We start from the raw sequence: 19,756 nt of genomic DNA, 5'->3' as shown, positions 1-19,756 counted from the left end.
GTGTGCGGGGAGGGGAGGGACAGCCGCCACCCCCCCAACAGACAGCCCGGTACCAATCAGGATCCATTTTAATCATCATTGCAGTATGTAAACATCGGTTACTGTCCATTAATGCTCTGGTCGGTCTGAGCAGCAGGAGATACGTGGTTACAAGCCTAGATTACGTTGGAGTCTATGAGCGGGTTAGAGAGGGGGCTCAGCGCAGAGCCCCCCGGAGACAGTTTACTGCAGCCTGTCTCGGAGCAGGAGCCTAAACGCTAATTTGGCATTACGGAGCCTCACGAGGGCCGCTGTGTGCCCCAGTCACTGGGGCAGCCACCCTCCTGGGTGCCCAGACCCCGTCCCTCCTGGCCGGGGAGGGGGCAGCTCTGCCCCCCGTGCTGGGCCAGGCTCCGCGACGCTGCTCCGGGGCTCGGCCTGGGCACACTGCTCGGGTCGGGCTGAGCCCTCTCCCAGCTGGAGCCAGCAGCAGGAGGAGCTCAGCTGCCCCCACCCCGAAGGCAACGGAGGGCTGGGGGTGAGCCCGCCCCAGCCCGGGGGAGCAGGGGAAGGTGGATGTAGCAGGTGAGAGGCACGTCGATTGCAACCTGTCTGCAGGTCGTACATTCCTCAGCGAAGGCCCTCGGGCGGGTGCTGTCCTAGGAAGGGGGGGCCACTACAGATCTTCATCGCCAATGCCCTCAAAGGCGTAATTGCCATGGAAGTCGTTAGCGCCCACGTCGTTAGCAGAGCTGGAGTGGCTGATCCCTCGCAGGCTGACAGAGGTGAGCTTGCTCTGTGGAGAGGGGAGACGTTAGGGAGGACCCCCACTCCCCCCGCGGGTGACGGTGACATTGTGCCCACACACAACTCACCGAGAGTTTGGCCATCGGCTCCCGGGAGGCGTCGGGCGAGTCCTGCAGGGACAGCATGGTCAGGCAGCGCTGCGGGACGTGCCACCCCCGCTTCCCACCACCTGCCACCTCCCTACCCTCAGCCACCACCTGCCCTTCTGGGACAAGGCTGGGCCACCATCCCTTCCCTGCCCCAGGAAGCCCGGTCCCGGGAGGGGGTCCAAGGCCCCTTTCTCTTCCCAGGACTGCGGGAGTGGGGCACCGCAGCTCTGCCGCCCTCGGGGCTTGTCCCGGCCCTCCCCGCTGCCAGCCCTGCTGAGGGGATAATGGCACCTCTGGGGGGGGTGGGCTCTGGTACCCGACACACAGCAAAGTCCGTGGCCACGCTTGTCTCCCCCACCAGGGCCGCAGGGTCCCCACTCACCAGCAGCGGGGGCGATTTCACAGCTTGCTGGCTGTCCGAGCGCCGCAGGGCCCCGTTCACCCGCCGGCGAAACATCTGCAGGGGAGGAGCCAAGCTCAGCAGCAGGGTCCCCAGAGGCAGCTCCAGAGATTAGGATGGCCCCTGGGGATCCCCCAGCTGGCCCCGTCCTGAGGAGAGCGAGCAGGGCCCAGCCTAGACCCTGGGGCGTCCCGGGGGCAGGATGGGATCCCCCCCCAGGGACAACAACCAGCCCCAACCCTCACCTTGCGGATGCTGCCTCCAGACTTTTTCACCATCAGCTCGTCCACCATGGACTGCAGGCAGATGCTCAGCATGATGGCCTGCAAGGGAGAGGCGTCATGCACCCTGCGGCCACCCCAACACACCACCCCGAGCCCAGACCAGCCCTGTCCCTCACAGCCGCCCCCTCGCTCCCATCCTTGTCCACCGCCAGCCCTACCTGCGGACTGGTGATGGTGACCCACTGCAGCCGGTCTTTGCTCATTAGATACTCGAAAGCCAACTCCAGCTTCACCTCGGACTTCCCCGGGCTGCTCCCCGAGGGACCGTTGCTCATCGGCACCTGCAAGGGCATGTGCTGAGGCTGGGATCCTCCAGTGGGAAAGCAGCCAGCTTCCCGGGCCCCTGTGCCCAGCTCCCACTGGCCTTCCACCACCATCGGGTCACCCTCACAGCAGCAGCCCTCTCAAATATCCTCACACCGATGACACCCTCAGCCCCAAAGCGCCCCCCGGGCCAGCTGGGCTGGAAGCAGGCAACAGCCAGCACCTTTCCCAGGGGAGCTGCCAGCGCAGCCCGGCACAGGAGGGTCGCACCGGACCCCACAGAGCCCCCCCTGCTCGCCAGGACCCTGCCGGCAAGTGGCACTCACCGAGGACGTGACGCGCCAGCACCGCATGCGCGTGACCTTGAAGCTGCCTTCCTTGATCTGCTCGCTGGGCAGCCGCACCTGGAAGTTGAGCTCGTTGTTGCCAGCGCTGACGATGACATGGCACCCCTTCTCCGGGAAGTCAGTGACGCAGGGGTCGAACTTGAGATAGCCATAGTACTTCAGGGTCTGCGCCAGGCGGATGAACTGCGGGCAGAGCCGGGGGAGCTCAGCACCAATGGCCACCCTCCGGGGCCAGGAACGGGCACCGAGCTCAGCGCCATGCTCTGGCATGGCAGTGGGGTCAGTCCCCTGCTGGGACTGCCCCAGTCACAGCATTGTGCCCTCCCCTACCTCCTTCTTGGAGACTTTTTCCTGCAGAGACTTTAGCTGCCGGTGCTGTTCCTTGTTGACAAGGATCCATCCATGCTCGATGTCTGACACCGTCTACCAAGAAGCAGAGGCTGGTGAGCAGCTGGGCCCGGAGCCCCGCCAGCTGTAGCTGAGGGGTGCAGTGACCCTCCTCACCCGGCTGGGCCGCTCCAACCCTCACCTGCGCATACAGCAAGTTCAGCCCCACGCGATGCTCCATTACATCGTCATCATAGGAGGAGTCCCAGTAGCTAGAAGGGAACCACAAGGGTCAACCTATTCCCCAGCTCCTAACCACGATGGGGAGAAAAACACCCCCCCACGCTGGGACAAGGCGCTGGGCTGGCTCTCTGGCCAGCTCCCCTTGGTAGCCATCAGCTGCCATGTCCCAACTCTCCCTCTCAAGCAGCTGCCTGAGGCGGGAAGGGCTGGGAAAGCAGAAACAGGGGCCAAGTCCAGCAGCGCAGCCCGGCCCCCGCTGTCATGGAAGCGAAGGTGCCCAGGTGCGTCCCTGGGGGTTGAAGCACCCGCGGGCGGCGATGGCAGGAGGGAAGGGATCCCTGCAGACCCCCAGACACCTCCCCAACGCTCCGGCGGCCGCTGTCCCCCCAGCCCTGCCGCTCACCTCTTGCGCAGGATGATCCTGAACTCAGGGTTGTGTAGGCTGGTGACGGACACGTACGGCAGCTCGAACTCCTGCAGCTTCCGCACAACTGAGGGGAAACGGCAGCTCAGCAGTGGCTCAGGGCAGCAGGAGCCCAGCGGACCCCTGCCAGCCAGGGCACCCCCGGGGAGACCCCGGATCCCCCCACCCCAGGGGTCCAAGCACGCAGCTCTCACTCCTGGCAAGGCACCGCTTTCCCTCTCCCAGGGCAGACGTCCCACCACAGCCCCCATGGGACTGTCCCCAGCGCGCGCCACTCACAGGAGAAAGCTCCATCCTTGGTCTCCCTCACTAGGAAGAGGCTGAAGTAGCCGACCAGGTCATCCGGCAGATCCAGCTTGGAGGCCACAGCCTGGCAGCGAGAGCGGGAGGTCACTTCCCGCACAGAGAGGCAGCACTTCTACATCCTCGCCCTTCTACATCCAGTTCTGGGCACTCCCGACGGCAGGAAGGCAGCGCCTCTGCTGCACTGGGGACAGGGCAGGGGGGGCAAGGGGACAAGTGGGGCCCAGAGGATCGCTGCCACCATGAAACAGCTGGGGGCCTCCCCACACCAGTATGGGTGCAGAGAGGGACACGTCAGAACACCCTTCCCGGCTCCAGTGCTCTTTGGCCCCCCAAGACGACCCTGCTCTGGGGTAGGGATGCAGCGGGGGGGCAGGGTGAGGGAACCCCTGCGTGCATGGGGAACCACAGAACTGGGCAGGAGGGCCCGGTCCTGCCCAGCACAAGAGCTTTGGCACCTCAAGGACATCCTCCGTCTGGTCCGAGGTGAGGATGGTGACCTTGACCTTCTGACCGTTGGAGAGCAGCACTTCCAGCACCACCTCCTCTGTGGGTATCTGCTGTGTCTCCTGGAGGGAGAAATGGGACTGGTACCGCGGCCCCCCCACCGCCAGCCATCCTCACACCACCCCGCAGCCCGAGGGCCCGGGTACTCGCCCCACAGTCCACCACCTCCCGTGGCTCCTGCACCCCCCTCACCTGCTGGGCCTTGCGCAGGAAGCTGTTGAAGGTCTCGCTGCCTCCCAGTGTCGGGTCCTGCCGAACTGCGGGGCGGGGGAAGATGAGCGAGGAGCCGGGCGTTACACGGGAAGGAGCAGGGACCCATGGGCAAGGAGCCGGGCGTTACACAGGAAGGAGCAGGGACCCACGGGTGAGGAGCCGGGCGTTACACGGGAAGGAGCAGGGACCCACGGGTGAGGAGCCGGCTGTTACACGGGAAGGGGCATGGACCCACGGGTGAGGAGCCGGGTGTTACACGGGAAGGGGCATGGACCCACGGGTGAGGAGCCGGCTGTTACACGGGAAGGGGCATGGACCCACGGGTGAGGAGCCGGGTGTTACACGGGAAGGAGCAGGGACCCACGGGTGAGGAGCCGGGTGTTACACGGGAAGGGGCATGGACCCACGCCGATGCCCATCCGCCCCGCAGCCCCCCAGTTTGCGCCCATCCTAAGCGTGCACAGGGGCATGCTCCCTGCAGGCGAGACCCCTGGACAGCACAGGGAAGGGGAAGGGGCAGGGACTGAGAAGCAGCACCGCTTTGCAATGGCTGACATCCAGCAGGCAAGGCCAATTACTACCAGAGCACTACCAATTACTACCACAGCAGTATCAAGATGGGCCAGAGCAAAGGGATCAGCGTGGGGAGGGGGATGCAGGCAGTGCCCCGGGGCGAGGCAGGGGCGGCCGGCCCCCATCCACAGCACAGGGCAGCCCCCGCTTACCAGCCTGCATGTATTTCTCCAGCTGCTCCCGCCGTTGCTCTACCTCTGCCGGGGTGAGTGTGAAGATCTTCTTTGGGGGAAAGGCTGGGACCACGTTGGCGCCATACTCTTTCCTTAGCTGGGGAGAGAGCAGAATGCTGCGGGAGCCTCCAAGGGAGACGGGGGCTGCTCTGACCCCCCGCCCCAGCTGATCTCCAGCGCCCTGGCAAGGGGAGTGGAGAGCTCGCCAGTGTTCCTTATCCTAACGGGTGGCCAGCAGTTTGCAAGAACCCAGGTGGGACATCACAGAGCGGGAGAGCAGGCCTGCACCCGATGCCAAGGAACAAAAAACGAGACCCCGGCCAGCCCCGCAGCAGCACTGGGCGGCACATGCTTGCCCACGGCCACTGCAGCACCTGAGGCTCTGGCTCCGCAGCAGCATGCGGCGCTTTCACAGAATCACAGAATGGTCGGGGTTGGCAGGGACCTCTGGAGATCATCCCGTCCAGCCCCCGGCCAGAGCAGGGTCACCCAGAGCAGGTGGCACAGGAACGCGTCCAGGCGGGGTTGGAATGTCTCCAGAGACGGAGACTCCCCCACCTCTCTGGGCAGCCTGTGCCAGGGCTCTGCCACCCTCACAGCAAAGAAGTTCCTCCTCGTGTTGAGATGGAATTTCCCGTGTTCCAGTTTGTGCCCGTTACCCCTTGTCCTGTCCCCGGGCACCACTGAGAAGAGCCTGGCCCCATCCTCTTGCCCCCCACCCTTTAGCTATTGCTGAGCATTGATGAGATCCCTCTCAGCCTGCTCTGCTCCAGCTGAACAGCCCCAGGGCTCTCGGCCCTTCCTCAGCACAGAGATGCTCCATCTCTTGATCATCTCGGTAGCCCTTTGCTGTCCCCTCCCCAGCAGTTCCCTGTCCTTCTGGAACCGGGGAGCCCAGAACTGGCCCCAGTGCTCCAGCTGTGGCCTCCCCAGGGCAGAGCAGAGGGGGAGGATGACCTCCCTCCACCTGCTGGCCACACTCTTTTGAATGTCCCACCCAGGAGACCATTGGCCGTGTTGGCCACAAGGGCACGTTGCTGGCTCATGGGCGACTGGGTGCCCCCCAGGACCCCCGGGTGCCTCTCTGCAGAGCTGCTCTCCAGCGGGTCAGCTTTCCCCCACCTCCCTGCCTGCCCCGGGCACTGCAGCGCGGCCCCGCGGGAGGGGGGACGTCGGTGGCAGCTCCCGCCGGGGACAGGGGGCTCCCTACCTGCTCGTGCAGCCCCAGGAGCTGGCTGTAGCGTACTCGGCAGTGCAACACCCCGTTCACATGGATGTTGTAGGCCTGCGGGGAGAAATGCCAGTCAGATCCCAGCACCTGCTGGACAGAGGGGCCCTGGGGTCTGCCCGGCTTGGGGCCCACGAGCCACTCCAGGGACAAGCCCCGCCACAGCCCGGGAAGAGGCGATGCTCCCAAGGACCCCGCCGAGGGGCAGGTGGGGCACCCCCAGCCCTCCCCTCCTGTCAGCAGAGCTCAGCCGTGCTCCGGGAAGCACCGGGACCCACCAGGAACCCTCATGTGCTCTACGACAGGCTGGGCACCGCTGCAGGAACCAGTTTGCCTCGCAGGCACTGGCCCTAGCCCAGAGGCACCAATCCCGGCAGCGTGTCCCCCACCACCTGGACCCCCCCAGCGCTGCCCCGGAGCACACAATCCCCCCAGCGCTTCCCTTGTGGCGCCGGGACACCCTGCAGCCCCCAGGGGCATCACCCCCAGCAGCCTGGAGAGCGGCAGGACTGCCCATGGAGGCCAACGGCCAACAAGGAGCCCCAGGAGGTACAGCCACGACCCCCAGCACAGCCAGGACCAGGAGGGGCTGCCATCAGCAGCCGAGGGCTACGCGTTAGCAAGCGGGGACAGGCCAAACACACAGGACTCGTGCAGGTAAGTACAGTAACAGCACTGAAAGGTTTCTGTGTGCTGCTCCTCCAAGGACGTGTCAGTGCAGACCTGTAGCCCAGTGGATATGGGCTCAGGAATCAGAATCATAGAACTGCGCAGGTTGGAAGTGACCTTTCAGATCACCTAGTCCAACCATCAACAAAACACTGGCAAAAGCCATCGCTAAACCATACCTCTAAGCACTATGTAAGTGCTTAGAAAGTTCAAGCGCATCCAAGGGATGTGTCTCATGGACACCAGGAAGGAGTAACCCTGCAGCCACCCAGACACGGGGACAGGACGGAGCCACGTGGTGGACATGGGTGTCCCCAAGTCGGCAGGCAAGGACACCCCTCCCTGCAGCAAGGAGAGGCGGCTGCCAGCGGCTGTTCTCCATCCCTCAGGCCCCGCGGCACATTCGGAGGAGTGAGCACAGCAACGCGATGGCCAGCACAGCGACCCGGGCTGCGCTCAGGCCAGCGGAGAGGGGACCCTGGCGTCCAGCCATGGAGAGCTGCGTGGCCAAAGGCTGTGGTCCTGGGCTGGCTCCGCTGCCTCCCTGGGTGCATGGCCACAGACAGCCCTCACCACAGGGCAGGGGTTTCCTTCCTCATGCGCTGCCTGCCTGCCCTGGGGCCACCACAACATGCCACAGCGCTACTGGGACACTGGCTGCTCCAAAGCGCAAGGGTTGCTGCAGAGAGCCCAGCAGGACGTGCCCCCACGCCATGCCACCCCCCAGCCCACCCTCTCCCCAGGCCTGGGGAAAGGCTGGAACCCCTCTGGGACAGCTCTGCCCCAGCACGCACCAGCCCAGCCAGGGCTCGCCTGCCCCACAGGTTGGGGGGAGCCCCACAAGGACGGGGAGGTGGCTGCTGTGGTGGACCCCACTGCTACGGAAATTACATGTGCTAGAGCTAAATTTCAACTCACTTTTTCTATAACACCACAGAGCGGGTCCCTGGCTGCTGCCCTGGGTGCCCCCTCTGCCCCATACCCCCGGCCAGGCTCAGCTCCCGGGCAATTCGCTGCAGGCAGCGTCCTCCCAGGGGACAGTACTGTCCCCTCTGTGCCCGAGCAGGTCCTGCCATCCCCAGAACAGCGTTTGAGGGGGCAGCAGGACCGCACCACAGGGGCTGGAGATGTGCCTCCAGCTGGTCACGGCAACCCAGGCAGGCACCTCCCATGGCTGTTTCCCTTACTGGAAGCCCCAAGGGTCCTCCTGCCCCTGAAAGCTGGGGCTGCCTGGGGTCAGCGGAGGCACCCATCCAGGCCACTCTGGCCCTGCACGTGCTGGAGCTCACAAGGGCTTCTCACGCCGTCCTCCAGCCCAAAGGCAACAGCCCCGCAGCTCAAGGTCCCCACAGAGGGCCCAGGACACCACGACAGATGCCGGGTGGCCCGGGCAACACCCACAGCTGCCCAGCGCCAGCACAGGGGTCCGCAGTCTCCACAGGGTCACCAGCTCTCGCCAAGACCCTGGGCTGCAGACGAGTCCTCCTCTGACACCGGGGACGAAGTCTTCCCCCACCCAAGGAGCCATCACGGCACCTGAGGGCAAAGTGCAGGGGGAGGCACGGGGCTGAACACGCCTTGGCCGTCCGCTCCTCCAGCCCTTGGGTGACCACAGCCGCCTGTGGGTCACCAGGTCCCTTCCCGCAGCTCACGGCTGCCATCAGTGTCCCCAAAACACCGCCTCGGGCTGCTGAGAGGATGGGGGAAGATCCCCCCGAGAGGGACCTCGGCAAAGGGGGCAGGCGAGGGATGCCCATAGCAGCTGGCGCGAAGGAGAGGGCGGCAGGGCCGGAGGGAGCCAAAGGGGCTGCAGAGCCCCGAGCCGGGGTCTGTGGGGAGCGCGGAGGCGGATGCAGCCCCCGCGGACGCGCAGCGGTACCTTGCTGCGGCCCCGACGGCGAGGGGGGTCTGGGTGTCGGGGAGCCCTGGGGCCGGGGCCCCACAGCAGCGTCGCCGGGGACCCGATCCCGGAGGAGCCGCCAAGCCCGGGGGCGTTCACGGCGAATCGAGCAAAACAGGAAGCCGGGACGGACGGATGGACGGATGGACGGGCCAGGATGAGCCGGGGGGGCGCCGGGGACGGGATGGGGCCGCCGCCCGCTGTCCTCCCCCCACCGGACCCGCCGCCCCCCCGTCGCAGGGCAGGGCCCGGGGACCCTCCGAGCGGCGGCTGCACCCCGGGGAACCCCCCCCCCGGCCCGGCCCCGTCCCTCCCGGGCCCGGGGCGCAGGGGCGGCGCGGCCCGGCGCCCGCCTGGCCCGGGAGCGGGGGTGTGTGGGGATGGCGAGCGGCCGGCCGGGGGCTGCCCGCCTCCCCCGGTCCCGGCTTCGCGCAGGCGGCCGGGGCTGCGGGCCCGCACGGCCCCACCGGGCGGGGACAGCACCCGCCCCGGGACGGCGGACCCGGACCCGGGCCGCGGGACCGCTCCGCCCCGGCCCCGCTCACCACGTAGGCGGCGCCGCCGTCGCCGGCGCGGGTCTCGGTCTCGGGGATGGAGAAGTGCATGGCGGGGCCGGGACCGGGACCGGGCCGTGCCGAGTCGCGCGCCCCCGCTACCTGCCGCGCGCCGCCATGTCGGGCCGGGCGCTCCCCGGCACCGCCCCGCGGGGCCCCCGCGATGGCGCGGCCGCCGGAACCGCCCGCCGGGGCCGGACCGCCCCGCCTCGCTCCGCCCCGCACCGGGGGGGAGCCGCACGGTCCCCGGCAGCGGGGACGGGCCGGTGACACCCCTCTCCGAGACCCCCCCGGGGCAGCCCCGCCCCGCCGCGGCCGGTGCCGAGCGCGGGCCCGGAGCGGGACGGGCGGCGGGGGGCGCGCAGGGCCCGAGGCTCCCGATCGCGCTGGGAGGGAGCGGCCCCCCCACGGCCATGGCGTGGCGTCACCGCGCGTCATGCGGGGGGCGTGACGTCACGGCAGAGCCCTTGGGCCCCGCCCTCCGGCCGGCAGGGGGCGCTGCGGGGCGGCGGCGGGCGCCATGGCGGAGCGGGCGGCGCCGGGCGGTGAGTGAGCGACGGGCCCCGGTGGGACGGGACGGGCCGGGACGGGACGGGCCGGGCACCGGTGGGCGGCGGGACCCCCCCGCGGCACCGGCTGGGCCCTGCTCCCGCCCTCTGCTCGGCACCCGCCCGGCCTCCCCACACCAGCCTCCCCCGGGCCCCGCGGCCGGCCCCGGCCCCGCTCACGCTTCCCCTCCTTCCAGGTACCGGCTCCGAAGCAGTCGCGCCGGTGCCGGCGGGACCGCAGGTGAGCGGGGCCAGGGGCCGGTGTGGGGCTGGGGGCCGGGCCGGGGGCCGGTGTGGGGCTGGGGCCGGGCCGGGGGCTGCCTGACTGTCTGTGCCCGCAGGCCCCGGAGCTCTCCCGGGAGGAGAAGCTGCAGTTGCGGAAGGAGAAGAAGCAGCAAAAGAAGAAGAAGAGGAGCGAGAAGGGGCCGGCGGCCGAGACCCCCGAGCTGGGGACACCATCCAGCCCAGGGCAGCCGCAGGGTGAGGATCTCCTTGCCCCCAAGGCAGCCCCCACGCTGGAGACCCCCGCAGCAGACCTCCCCGGCAGCCCCATGGCGAGACCCCCGGTGGTCTCCCCTGATGGGAACACCCTCGCCTAGAGCGTCCCTGAGCCAGGAGCATCCTCTGGTCAGGGGAGGCCACGGGGGGAACTCTGGAGTGTCCCAGCTCTCTGCACCTCGAGCGCCTGCGGGGGCTGAGATCTAGAGAGGCCGGTCCCCTCCCCACCTGAACATGGGGCTGGCCTGGGGGTCCCCGTGCTGGCTGTGTGGGGGTGGCGATGCCGGAGAATGTGAAGCTGCCCCTCCGAAGGCAGAGCCTGGCACAGAGGAGAGTCTCCCTGCCACGGGCTGTATCTCCTGGTGATGGAGCCTGGGCTCAGACTTCTCCCTTCTGTCTCCTGCAGTGGCCGCTCACCCCACGTCCCCCCCCACCTTGGCCGATGGCCCCAACGATGGTGAAAAGCCCACAGGGGGCAAGAGCAAAGCTGAGCTGCGAGCCGAGCGCCGGGCCAAGCAGGAGGCGGAGCGGGCCCAGAAGCAGGCTAAGAAAGCAGAGCTGAGCCAGGCAGCCACGGCAGCCAAGCCCAGGCTGACCCCCACCGAGCCCCAATCCGGTAAAGCTATTGTCACCAGGGGGTGGAGGAGCGGGGAGGGGGCTGTGGTGGGGCGGCACCACCTCACACCCCCCTCTCCGCCATCCTCACAGTGGTGAAGCGGCTGCCAGAGCATGTGCAGGTGGATGACCCTGCTGCCCAGAGGAAACTGGCCAAGAAGCTGGAGCGGCAGCAGGTAGGAGGACGGCTGGGTAACGGGCTGTGTGCTCTAGGGCAGCTGTGCTGTGGCGGGGTCGGGCTGTGCGTGTGGTGGGACCAGGGCCAGCTCTCCGGGGGGCCACGAGCGAGCCCTGTGTGTGACTGGTGGTGCTGGAGCGAGCAGGGCTGTATGGCGGCTTTGGGTAAGCCATCATCCACATGTGGTCGACAGCGTCTGAATATGAGCCAGCAGTGTGCACAGGTGGCCAAGGAGGCCACCAGCATCCTGGCCTGTGTCAGCACCAGTGTGGCCAGCAGGAGTGGGGCAGTGACCGTCCCCCTGGACTGGGCACTGGGGAGGCCCCACCTCGAGGGCCGTGTCCAGGTTTGGGCCCCTCACGCCAAGAAAGACCTTGAGGGGCTGGAGCGTGTCCAGAGAAGGGCAACGGAGCTGGTGAGGGGTCTGGAGCACAAGTCTGGTGAGGAGCGGCTGAGGGAGCTGGGGGTGTTCAGCCTGGACAAGAGGGGGCTGAGGGGAGACCTTCTCGCTCTCTGCAGCTCCCTGAAAGGAGGGGGTGGCCAGGGGGGGTCGGGCTCTTCTCCCAAGGAACAGGCCATGGCACAAGAGGAAACGGCCTCAAGTTGTGCCAGGGGAGGTTTAGGATGGATATTGGGAACAATTTCCTCCTGGAAAGGGTTGTGAAGCATTGGAAGAGGCTGCCCAGGGCAGTGGTGGAGTCGCCATCCCTGGAGGGATTGAAAAGCCGGGCAGACGCGGTGCTGAGGGACATGGGGTAGTGGTGGCCTTGGCAGTGCTGGGTTGATGGTTGGACTCGATGATCTGAAAGGTCCCTTCCAACCTGGGCAATTCTGTGGTTCTGTGATTCCGTGATCACCAGCACTGTTTGGCTACAGGTACCTCTGAGGCAGGACTATGGCACCAAGGTCAACCTGTTCTCCCACTTGCACCAGTACAGCCGGAAGAAGCCACTGACGCAGCAGATGAGGTATGTGGCGTCCCAGCCCAGGCCCCTGGCCATCATTTGGCTCTGTTTCGGCTAGCCCAGCTGCAAAATGGCCCTAGTGAAGGGGTGTCCTGGTCCTGTGCATGGGACAGGCATGATGGGATGGAGGGGGACCCCTTTGGTCACTTTGAGGAGCGGCGGCAGGGGCAGACAGACGTCCTGCCTGTGGGGTGAGGAGAGCTGCCCTCAGGCGATGCAGGGCCACAGGAGAAGGGGCTGTAGGGTCGGGACTGACAGCTCCCTTCTTGGGCCATCTCTCAGGTTGTTTGGCTGGCGGCCTGGTGGTGGGTTTGTTGTTCCTGGGCTCTAGAGGGTCAGTGCTCACAGCTCTCTCATGTTTGTCCCCACAGCATCCCCTCCACGGTAATTCACCCGGCTGTGGTGCGCCTGGGCCTCCAGTACTCCCAGGGCATCATCAATGGCTCCAACGCCCGCTGCATCGCCCTGCTGGAAGTCTTCAAACAGGTATGCGAGCAGCTACCCCTGCCCACCAGGCAGCGAGGGCACCAGACACAGGCCTCCCTTCCTCTCCATTGACTGCTGGGGCTGTAGCTGTGCTCAGTCGTCTTCAGCCTCTTCCCTCTGACCGTGCCCAGGGCTGAGCCCTGCTGGTATCCTCTTCTGGCACTGATGCAGTAGATTTGAGTTCCTGGAGCACCCCGTTGCCCCCCTGTGAAAGTGTGTCAAGCTTAGCGATATGGTTTAGTCGTGGTTTTTGTCAGTGTTAGGTTGGACTAGATGATCTGAAAGGTCCCTTCCAACCTAGGCAATTCTATGATTTTATGGTTCTAAGCTGTGTGGTACGCACTCGTGCCTGGTCTGCAGCCTCCTGGGCAAGGGCGGTCGCGTGCAGTGCCTGAGCTCATGCTCTCTTCTCTTGTCTCAGCTGATCCGGGATTACTCCACTCCCCCCAACGAGGAGCTGTCGCGGGACCTGGTGGCCAAGCTGAAGCCGCACATCAGGTGAGGTCTCCCAGTGCCAGAGCGGAGGGAACCGAAGCTCTGCTGAGTGTGGTCCATCGGTCACCTCACCGGGTTGGTGCCCACCAAAACTTGGGCTGACTTTGCTGGGGCTCTGGGTTCTTGGGGCTCTCCCTGCCCACGACCCCCAGGCCAGCTGCACCCTCCCTCTTCCCCTCCGTGCCCTCCAGCCTGCTCGGAGCTAAGCCCATTTCCTCTCTGCAGCTTCCTGAACCAGTGCCGGCCCCTCTCAGCCAGCATGGGCAATGCCATTAAGTTCCTCAAGAAGGAGATTTCGTGCCTGCCTGACACCCTGCGAGAGGAGGAGGTGAGTGGCCTCAGGCCAGCAGCAGGCTCCAGGGTGGAGGGACAGCCCTGGCACAGGGACAGGGCGAGGTGGTGGGATGCAGACCGGGAGCAGTGCTGCAGAGGAGCTAGAAGACTTGGCCATCAGTGTCGCCTCCCACCCAAAGGGGCTGGGCGGCTCCGCAGCAAACACTGGGCTGTTGGTGTCGCTGGGCTGGGAGGACTGGAGCTCGTCAGAAGCTCCAAATTAGAGCTCCAAACATGAAATGGGAGAAACTGCAGCAGCCGCATGTGGTCTCAATGAACGCAGCACAGGCCCGGCCAACAACCAGCGTTGCACCTGCATCGAGAAGGGACTCTGGGGCAGCTGGAGGGCTTGTGGGCTGGTCTGGCTGGTGCTGTGCGCTGCAGGAAGGCCACAGCAGCTGGACGCCGTGAGCTGCCCTTGCCCAGCAGGACTGTGTGTGAGAGCTTTGACAGATGAAGAAGAATGTGTTTTTTCAGTGCTCAGCTACGTCCGATGAAAAAGCTCAACAGGATCCCATTGCTGTGGAGCAAGGGCAGGGTGGTAGTGCAGGTCAGGAGGACCCTGTTGGAACGGGTCCAGCGGAGGGCCACGAAGATGATCAGAGGGCTGGAGCCCCTCTGCTGGGAGGACAGGCTGAGAGAGCTGGGGGGGTTCAGCCTGGAGAAGAGAAGGCTCCGCGGAGACCTTCCAGCCCCTGCCAGTCCCTCAAGGGGCTCCAGGAAAGCTGGGGAGGGACTCTGGAGCAGGGAGGGGAGCCGTGGGACGAGGGGGAAGGGTTTTACACTGGAAGAGGGGAGATTGGGATGAGCTATTGGGAAGAAATTGTTTGGTGTGAGGGGGTGAGCCCCTGGCCCAGGTTGCCCAGAGAAGCTGTGGCTGCCCCATCCCTGGAGGGGTTCAAGGCCAGGTTGGCCGGGGCTTGGAGCAACCTGGGCTGGTGGAAGGTGTCCCTGCCCAGGGCAGGGGGTAGCACTGGGTGGCCTTTAAGGTCCCTTCCCACCCAAACCATTCCGTGATTCTGTGACCCCTGGGGCTGCGTGGCCAGTGGGCTGAGAGGAGTTGGGCTGGAGGGTCTGAGCAGTAAAATCTCCATGGGATGACCAGAGCAACTGCCCCAGGACATGCAGGGGAGACAATGGGCAGAGCTGGGCAGGTCTGATGGCAGCTCGAACGCGTGGTGAGGCACCGTGGTCTGCTGGGAGGCTTGTGCAGGGGCAGGAGTGGCCACGTGTGTCCTGCGGAGTCCCTGGGGAAGGTGCCGTACAGAAAACAGCAGGGCAGGGCTCGCCGCTCGCAGGGGAGACGGCAAGGGACAGCAGAGCGTGGGCCACGCTGTGTGTGATGGCGCTGTCTCCCCAGGCGAAGGAGAAGCTGCAGGACACTATCGACAAATATCTGCGGGAGAAGATTGTTTTGGCAGCTGAAGCCATTTCGAGGTCGGCCTTTGAGAAGATAAATGACAACGATGTGATCCTGGTGTACGGATGGTAAGAGGAGAGCCGGGGCAGCCAGGCCAGTGGGTGGAAGAAGGCAACAGAGCAGCTGAGTGGACACGGGAAGGTCTTGAAAAAGCAGTTTTTCAAGGGTGGGAAAGCCAGCGTTGCCCAAGGGGGAGGGAGGGGTTGCAGCTTTGCGTCCAGCAACCAGAAATAAAACAAGCAGGGAGGGGACAGTCAGGGGCTGCCGGCCAGAACTCGGCTGTGGTGGAGAGATGGTAAATGGAGGCACAGGGGGGACGTTTGTGACCAGCGGGGCAGGACTGTGGGTGTATGAGGGTGTCAAGACAGAGCCGGGCATAACCCTGGGGTCAGCACTTGCTGACTGGCCGTGGATGTATTGTCAGTGCTTTAGAAGAAGCAGAGAGCTCGTTAGGACTCTCGTCCTGTCCTGGCAGACGGACGGACAGATGAGCTGGCGTCACGAGGTGGTGATGGAGCACTTTCTGCCGGGCAGCTGCCGAGGGGAATGCGAAACTGCCTCTGTGGACCGCGGTGCTGGCAGACCTGGCTGCGTCCCCGCAGCGCCGCTGCCCAGGGCTGTGTCCTGACAATGGTGTTTCCGATTTCTCCACACGCTCTCCAGATGCTGGAAGCGCTGGAGCCCGCGGACTCATTAGCGGAACAAAGAGGAGAGTCTGGTCAAGTAGCCTTATGGCAGCCTATACTGCGGCATTAGCGCCTCACGCTCCGTTTGTGAATGCCCGAGTTTGCAGTGCCTGCCGTTTTGGCTAACCCGGACTGCCAGACCTGCCGGCCTGTACCGTTACAGTGGTTGGCAACACCTTGACTGGGCCAAGAAATGTCTGACAGAGGTGTAAAACCATTGCCATCAGAGAAGCCTGTACCAAAGGCTCGTCCATGAGACTTTGCTGTTCCCATTCAGGGCTCAGCACTGTCCCCTGCTTGCCTGTGTCCAGAGTTAAGTGTTTCAAGAAACCCAGATTCACCGCTTCTTCAATACAGGGCATTTACAGAGCAGCTGTGGCTGTTTACTGGCATTTTAAACAAGCTGCAGCGAAGTCAAATCTCAGGAAGCAAAAATAGGGAAGCTCGTTCTTCCTTCGAGGGTCTGTGGCAGAAAGCAGAGGTGGGGAAGGGAGGCAGAGACCGCTGTGGCGAAAGAGCCCGGGTGTCATGTGGGTCCTGGGCGGTCGGCGGAGGAAGGGGCAGGGGCAGGGGGCCAGCGTGGGTCTGGAGCGTTACGAGGGGGAAACTCGGAGAGGGTTTTGGGGGGGATCCCTCGCTGTGGTCGCAGAGGGGTCAGGGTCAATGCTGCTCGCGGGGAGGGCTGAGACATCTCTTTTCCCAGGGGTGATCCTCTGAGTGAAGATGGGGAGAGGGAGCAAGCGTATCAGGAGGGGGTCTGGAAGGGGCAGCGCTGGTAACAGCGAGGGTGGATCTCATCTCTGCCCGGACTTGTCTCCAGGCAGCACTACTAGCCCATCAGAGTCTCGGTGGGAGCCCAGCTCCCGCCCTGGGTAAGAGACATTGCTCTGTTTGGGCTGGATGTGCCCAGGGACCTGCCGTGGCAGCCAGCCCCTGCCGTCGGGCGCCTGTGCAGGCTGTCCCTGGGGTGAGACCCCGTGCTAACGCTCAGGAAGCCTCCTGCCCGGATGGCACCTGATGAGTCCCACACCACACCAGGAAGGTCTCCTGGCACTGGGCTGCGTTTCTGGGTGATGCTGGCGGGACGGGGCAGCCTCCTAACCCATGTCCAACAGCTCTTCCCTGGTGAACCGCACGCTGTGTGACGCCCACGTGAAGAAGGGCCGGGCTTTCCGTGTGATCGTGGTGGACAGCCGGCCGCGGCTGGAGGGCCGGGAGACGCTGCGCCGGCTGGTGCGAAAGGGCATTCACTGCACCTACGTGATGATCAACGCCATTTCCTACGTGCTGCCCGAGGTGAGGAGCAGAGCGGGGCTGCGCCGGGGGAGGCTGCGTCGTGGAAAAGGTGCCAACAGATCCCTGCGCTTCCCTGACAGGTGTCCAAAGTGCTGCTGGGAGCCCACGCACTCCTGGCCAACGGCTCCGTCATGTCCCGGGTGGGGACGTCCCAGATAGCCCTGGTCTCCAAGGCCTACAACGTGCCCGTGCTGGTGTGCTGTGAGACCTACAAGTTTTGTGAGCGAGTGCAGACAGACTCTTTCGTCTCCAACGAGCTGGGTAAGGCTTCTGTCCCCTTCCTGCCACCTGGGACCCGCTCTCTCTGCCTACTGGTGGCCAGGATGGACTGATCTGCCCTGCCATTCCCCTTCCTGGCCGAGGGGCCACCACTCGGAGGAAGGGTGGCCTGGCAAGCAGCGGTCCTGCATGCTCCTGGGGCAGGATGGAGAGCTGCCATCCCTCCCCCTGATCCTGCCTGCTGCTGCTCCCTCCACAGATGATCCCGATGACCTGATCGTGCTGCGGAAGGGCCAAGCCCAGCTGGGTGGCTGGGCAGAGAACAAGTCCTTGCGCCTCCTCAACCTGGTCTATGATGTGACGCCGCCTGACCTGGTGGATCTGGTCATCACGGACTTGGGCATGATCCCCTGCACCTCCGTGCCTGTCGTCCTGCGTGTCAAGAACGTGGATCAGTAGGAGAGCCAGCTGCACGGACCCTAATAAACCAGGCCCCACAGTACACCTTGTCTGCCTTCTGTGAGGTGGCAGGAGCCCGGGTGGCCCGTGTCGCCACAGGCCCAACTCTGCGCTGTCCTTGGGCACACTGGCACTTGTGCCCACTCCGCCTGACCCCTTGCCTCCTGCTCCAGGCAGCAGCGGGGAAGGATCTTCCCTGTCTCTGGGACCTGGGGGAAAGGGTGATGCCGGTTACAGCCCCTGGCTGCGGTGCTGGCAGCCGGTGGGGCTGAGCTTGGGGACAGCCGGGCACCTCTGGCTCCCTGCAGTGCCCTGGGTGTGCCAGGACTGCTCCCACCACGAGATAGGCTCGGTGCAGGGCCCGGACCGAGCTGGGGGCTCTGGCAGGGGGAGGGGGTGTCTCTTCTGCCGCATTCCCGTCCCTTGTCCCTTCCTGCCGTGGTGACATCAGTGCTCGGCACAACTTCGGGCAGGGATGGCTGTGGGCTGTGTGTGCCCCCCCCTCCAAAGCCTGTCACCGCCAGTGCCCTGCGTAGTCCCAGCCCCGGGGGGCAGCCGGGAGGGCAGGGGGCCCGCGATTGTGGTCTCTGCCCAAAAAGGCGTTTTTATACCCCGGTGTCACCTCCGCGGGGGGAGCCCGGGGCGGCGGCGGGGAGACACGTGTCCCCGGGGCGGGGGCGGGGCCACACAGAGCGCGCCACAGCCGGGCCAGTGCGGCAGGGGCGGGGCCTTGTAGGCGTGGAGGTGGGGATATGCAGATGAGATGCCGCCGCCACGCATGACGGGAGCCGTTCCCGCCGCGCCGCCGCCGTCCGCGGGGGAAGGCGGGCGCTGCGCGGGTCAGGCCCGGGCCGAGGTTGGGGGCGCGAGAGGCGGCGTGGTGCGGGGGGGCACGGGGTGTGGCGGGGGTTGTCGTCGTGCGGTGTGTGTGCGTGCGGCGTGGTGCGGGGGGCGTTGTGTGCGGGGTGGAGTCATACTTACCTGGCAGGGGAGATACCATGATCAGGCAGGTGGTTTTCCCAGGGCGAGGCTCATCCCCTGCACTCCGGGTGTGCTGACCCCTGCGATTTCCCCAAATGCGGGAAACTCGACTGCATAATTTGTGGTAGTGGGGGACTGCGTTCGCGCTCTCCCCTGGTTCTCTGGTAAAAAAGCAGAACAAGGGCGTTGGGCACGGGAGTACGTGGCCGTCTCAGTGTCCCCGGACATCGCTCGCTCCCTGTGGCCGCCCGGCCGCAGCCTGGGTGTGAATTTCTGTCCTATTCGGACAACGATGTGACAAATTCCTCCCCTCTGGAAGCCTGACTGCACTCACCGATCGCGCCAGTCGCTGACACGGAGGATGGTGCCGCTGGCGGGGTGACGGCCGTCCCTCCGCGCTCTCTCACCAGGCACAGACCCGCTCAAACCGGGCGAGCGCCATCACGGAGCTGGGGCTGGGGCTTCTCGACCTTTCCTTGCCAGGTACGTCATGCGACGGGTGGGTTACCTGCTCTAGCGGGAGGTGTCCCTGCCCGGGGCAGGGGCTTGGAGCTGCATGATCTTTAAGGTCCCTTCCAACCCAAACCACCCTGTGACTTCATCCGCGGTTCAGGCTCGGGAGAGTCTGATGTCAGAGATCTGAGCGACGATTCCAGCAGACACGTAGACACTTTCTTCTGGGCGCCGGTATTGTGTGTTCAGAGGATGCCCCAAGGTCACTGTGGGCCCCTGGCTACTCCCTGGGCCAAGCCCGCAGGTTTGGCGTTGAGCACATCTGGCTGTTTGTCAGCCGCGCTTTTGCCGTACAGCCCGTGGCACAGGGAGACCCACGGGGACGTCGTCCCACCGAGGCCCAGTGGTGCCCGCGGGCAGAAGGGTCCCGGTCCCCTCGGACGCACCTCGTGTCAGGAGGCACCAGCCTTTCGGGTGCAGCCCCGGCCGGGGTGGGTCCCGCTGCCACAGAGGGGAGTTTCTGCCGTGCCCCGTCTGTTCCCTCCCGTCTCCCTGAAGAGGCAGCACCGACCCCCCCCCGTCCAGGGAATTAAAGATCCCCCCAGGTGGTGCCACAGGGCCCTGACCCGCAGTGCCTGGAAGCACAGAAATCCTGCCCGGCCCCCGGCTCTCCCCGGCCGGCAGCTCCATCTCGGCACCAGGGCTGCGGGGAGCCCAGGCCCCGTACCGGGAACGGGAGCGTGTGTCACTCGCTGCCTCCCTGCCGTCTCCGGGGGTCACTGACCCCTCGGGGGTCACCCCTCACCCCTGAGGTTTTACACCCCGCTTGTCCCGCGCCCC

At 65.7% G+C, this 19,756-nt stretch overlaps 2 protein-coding genes and 1 non-coding gene across 4 annotated transcripts; 2 read left to right on the top strand and 1 right to left on the bottom strand.

The window, feature by feature from the left end:
• Positions 1-62: 62 nt before the first annotated feature.
• Positions 63-9,476, bottom strand: SNX17 (sorting nexin 17). The gene is made up of 15 exons (XM_063330869.1): positions 9,276-9,476; positions 6,144-6,218; positions 4,913-5,030; positions 4,167-4,231; positions 3,926-4,036; positions 3,444-3,534; positions 3,144-3,231; positions 2,700-2,769; positions 2,501-2,593; positions 2,150-2,353; positions 1,718-1,840; positions 1,521-1,598; positions 1,258-1,332; positions 855-896; positions 63-775 (listed from the first exon to the last, which is right to left on the bottom strand). The coding sequence occupies exons 1-15, from the start codon at positions 9,333-9,335 to the stop codon at positions 656-658; spliced, it is 1,413 nt and encodes a 470-aa protein (XP_063186939.1). The 5' UTR covers positions 9,336-9,476; the 3' UTR covers positions 63-655.
• A 41-nt stretch (positions 9,477-9,517) lies between these two features.
• On the top strand, positions 9,518-17,525 carry EIF2B4 (eukaryotic translation initiation factor 2B subunit delta). Of its 2 annotated transcripts, XM_063330867.1 has the most exons (13): positions 9,716-9,829; positions 10,030-10,073; positions 10,174-10,312; positions 10,737-10,946; positions 11,039-11,121; positions 12,000-12,091; positions 12,460-12,574; positions 12,996-13,072; positions 13,295-13,397; positions 14,763-14,890; positions 16,624-16,804; positions 16,885-17,065; positions 17,283-17,525. In XM_063330867.1, exons 1-13 carry the CDS (start codon positions 9,805-9,807, stop codon positions 17,480-17,482), a joined length of 1,578 nt encoding a protein of 525 aa, XP_063186937.1. In that variant the 5' UTR covers positions 9,716-9,804; the 3' UTR covers positions 17,483-17,525. The 2 variants fall into 2 exon arrangements, with proteins under 2 accessions (XP_063186936.1, XP_063186937.1); XM_063330866.1 differs by lacking the exon at positions 10,030-10,073 and having other exon boundaries at positions 9,518-9,829.
• Positions 17,526-18,455: 930 nt separating this feature from the next.
• LOC134514022 (U1 spliceosomal RNA) lies at positions 18,456-18,619 on the top strand. Its single transcript, XR_010070609.1, has one exon. It is a non-coding gene; the product is annotated as a U1 spliceosomal RNA (small nuclear RNA).
• The last annotated feature ends 1,137 nt before the right edge of the window (positions 18,620-19,756 follow it).

Source organism: Chroicocephalus ridibundus, chromosome 3 (assembly GCF_963924245.1).
Source record: "Chroicocephalus ridibundus chromosome 3, bChrRid1.1, whole genome shotgun sequence".
Classification (NCBI taxonomy): Eukaryota; Metazoa; Chordata; class Aves; order Charadriiformes; family Laridae; genus Chroicocephalus; species Chroicocephalus ridibundus.
This window is presented reverse-complemented; position numbering and strand designations above follow the sequence as displayed.

Bases quoted from the DNA above. Each gene is read 5' to 3' on its own strand.
- SNX17 (XM_063330869.1), bottom strand. From the start codon at position 9,335: ATGCACTTCTCCATCCCCGAGACCGAGACCCGCGCCGGCGACGGCGGC. The intron at 1,599-1,717 runs GTAGGGCTGGCG...TCTCCCTTGCAG, and splicing joins TCACCATCACCAGTCCGCAG to GCCATCATGCTGAGCATCTG. The intron at 1,333-1,520 runs GTGAGGGTTGGG...CCTCCCCTGCAG, and splicing joins CTGGAGGCAGCATCCGCAAG to ATGTTTCGCCGGCGGGTGAA.
- EIF2B4 (XM_063330866.1), top strand. From the start codon at position 9,698: ATGGCGTGGCGTCACCGCGCGTCATGCGGGGGGCGTGACGTCACGGCA. The intron at 9,830-10,173 runs GTGAGTGAGCGA...CTGTGCCCGCAG, and splicing joins GGAGCGGGCGGCGCCGGGCG to GCCCCGGAGCTCTCCCGGGA. The intron at 13,073-13,294 runs GTGAGGTCTCCC...TCCTCTCTGCAG, and splicing joins AAGCTGAAGCCGCACATCAG to CTTCCTGAACCAGTGCCGGC.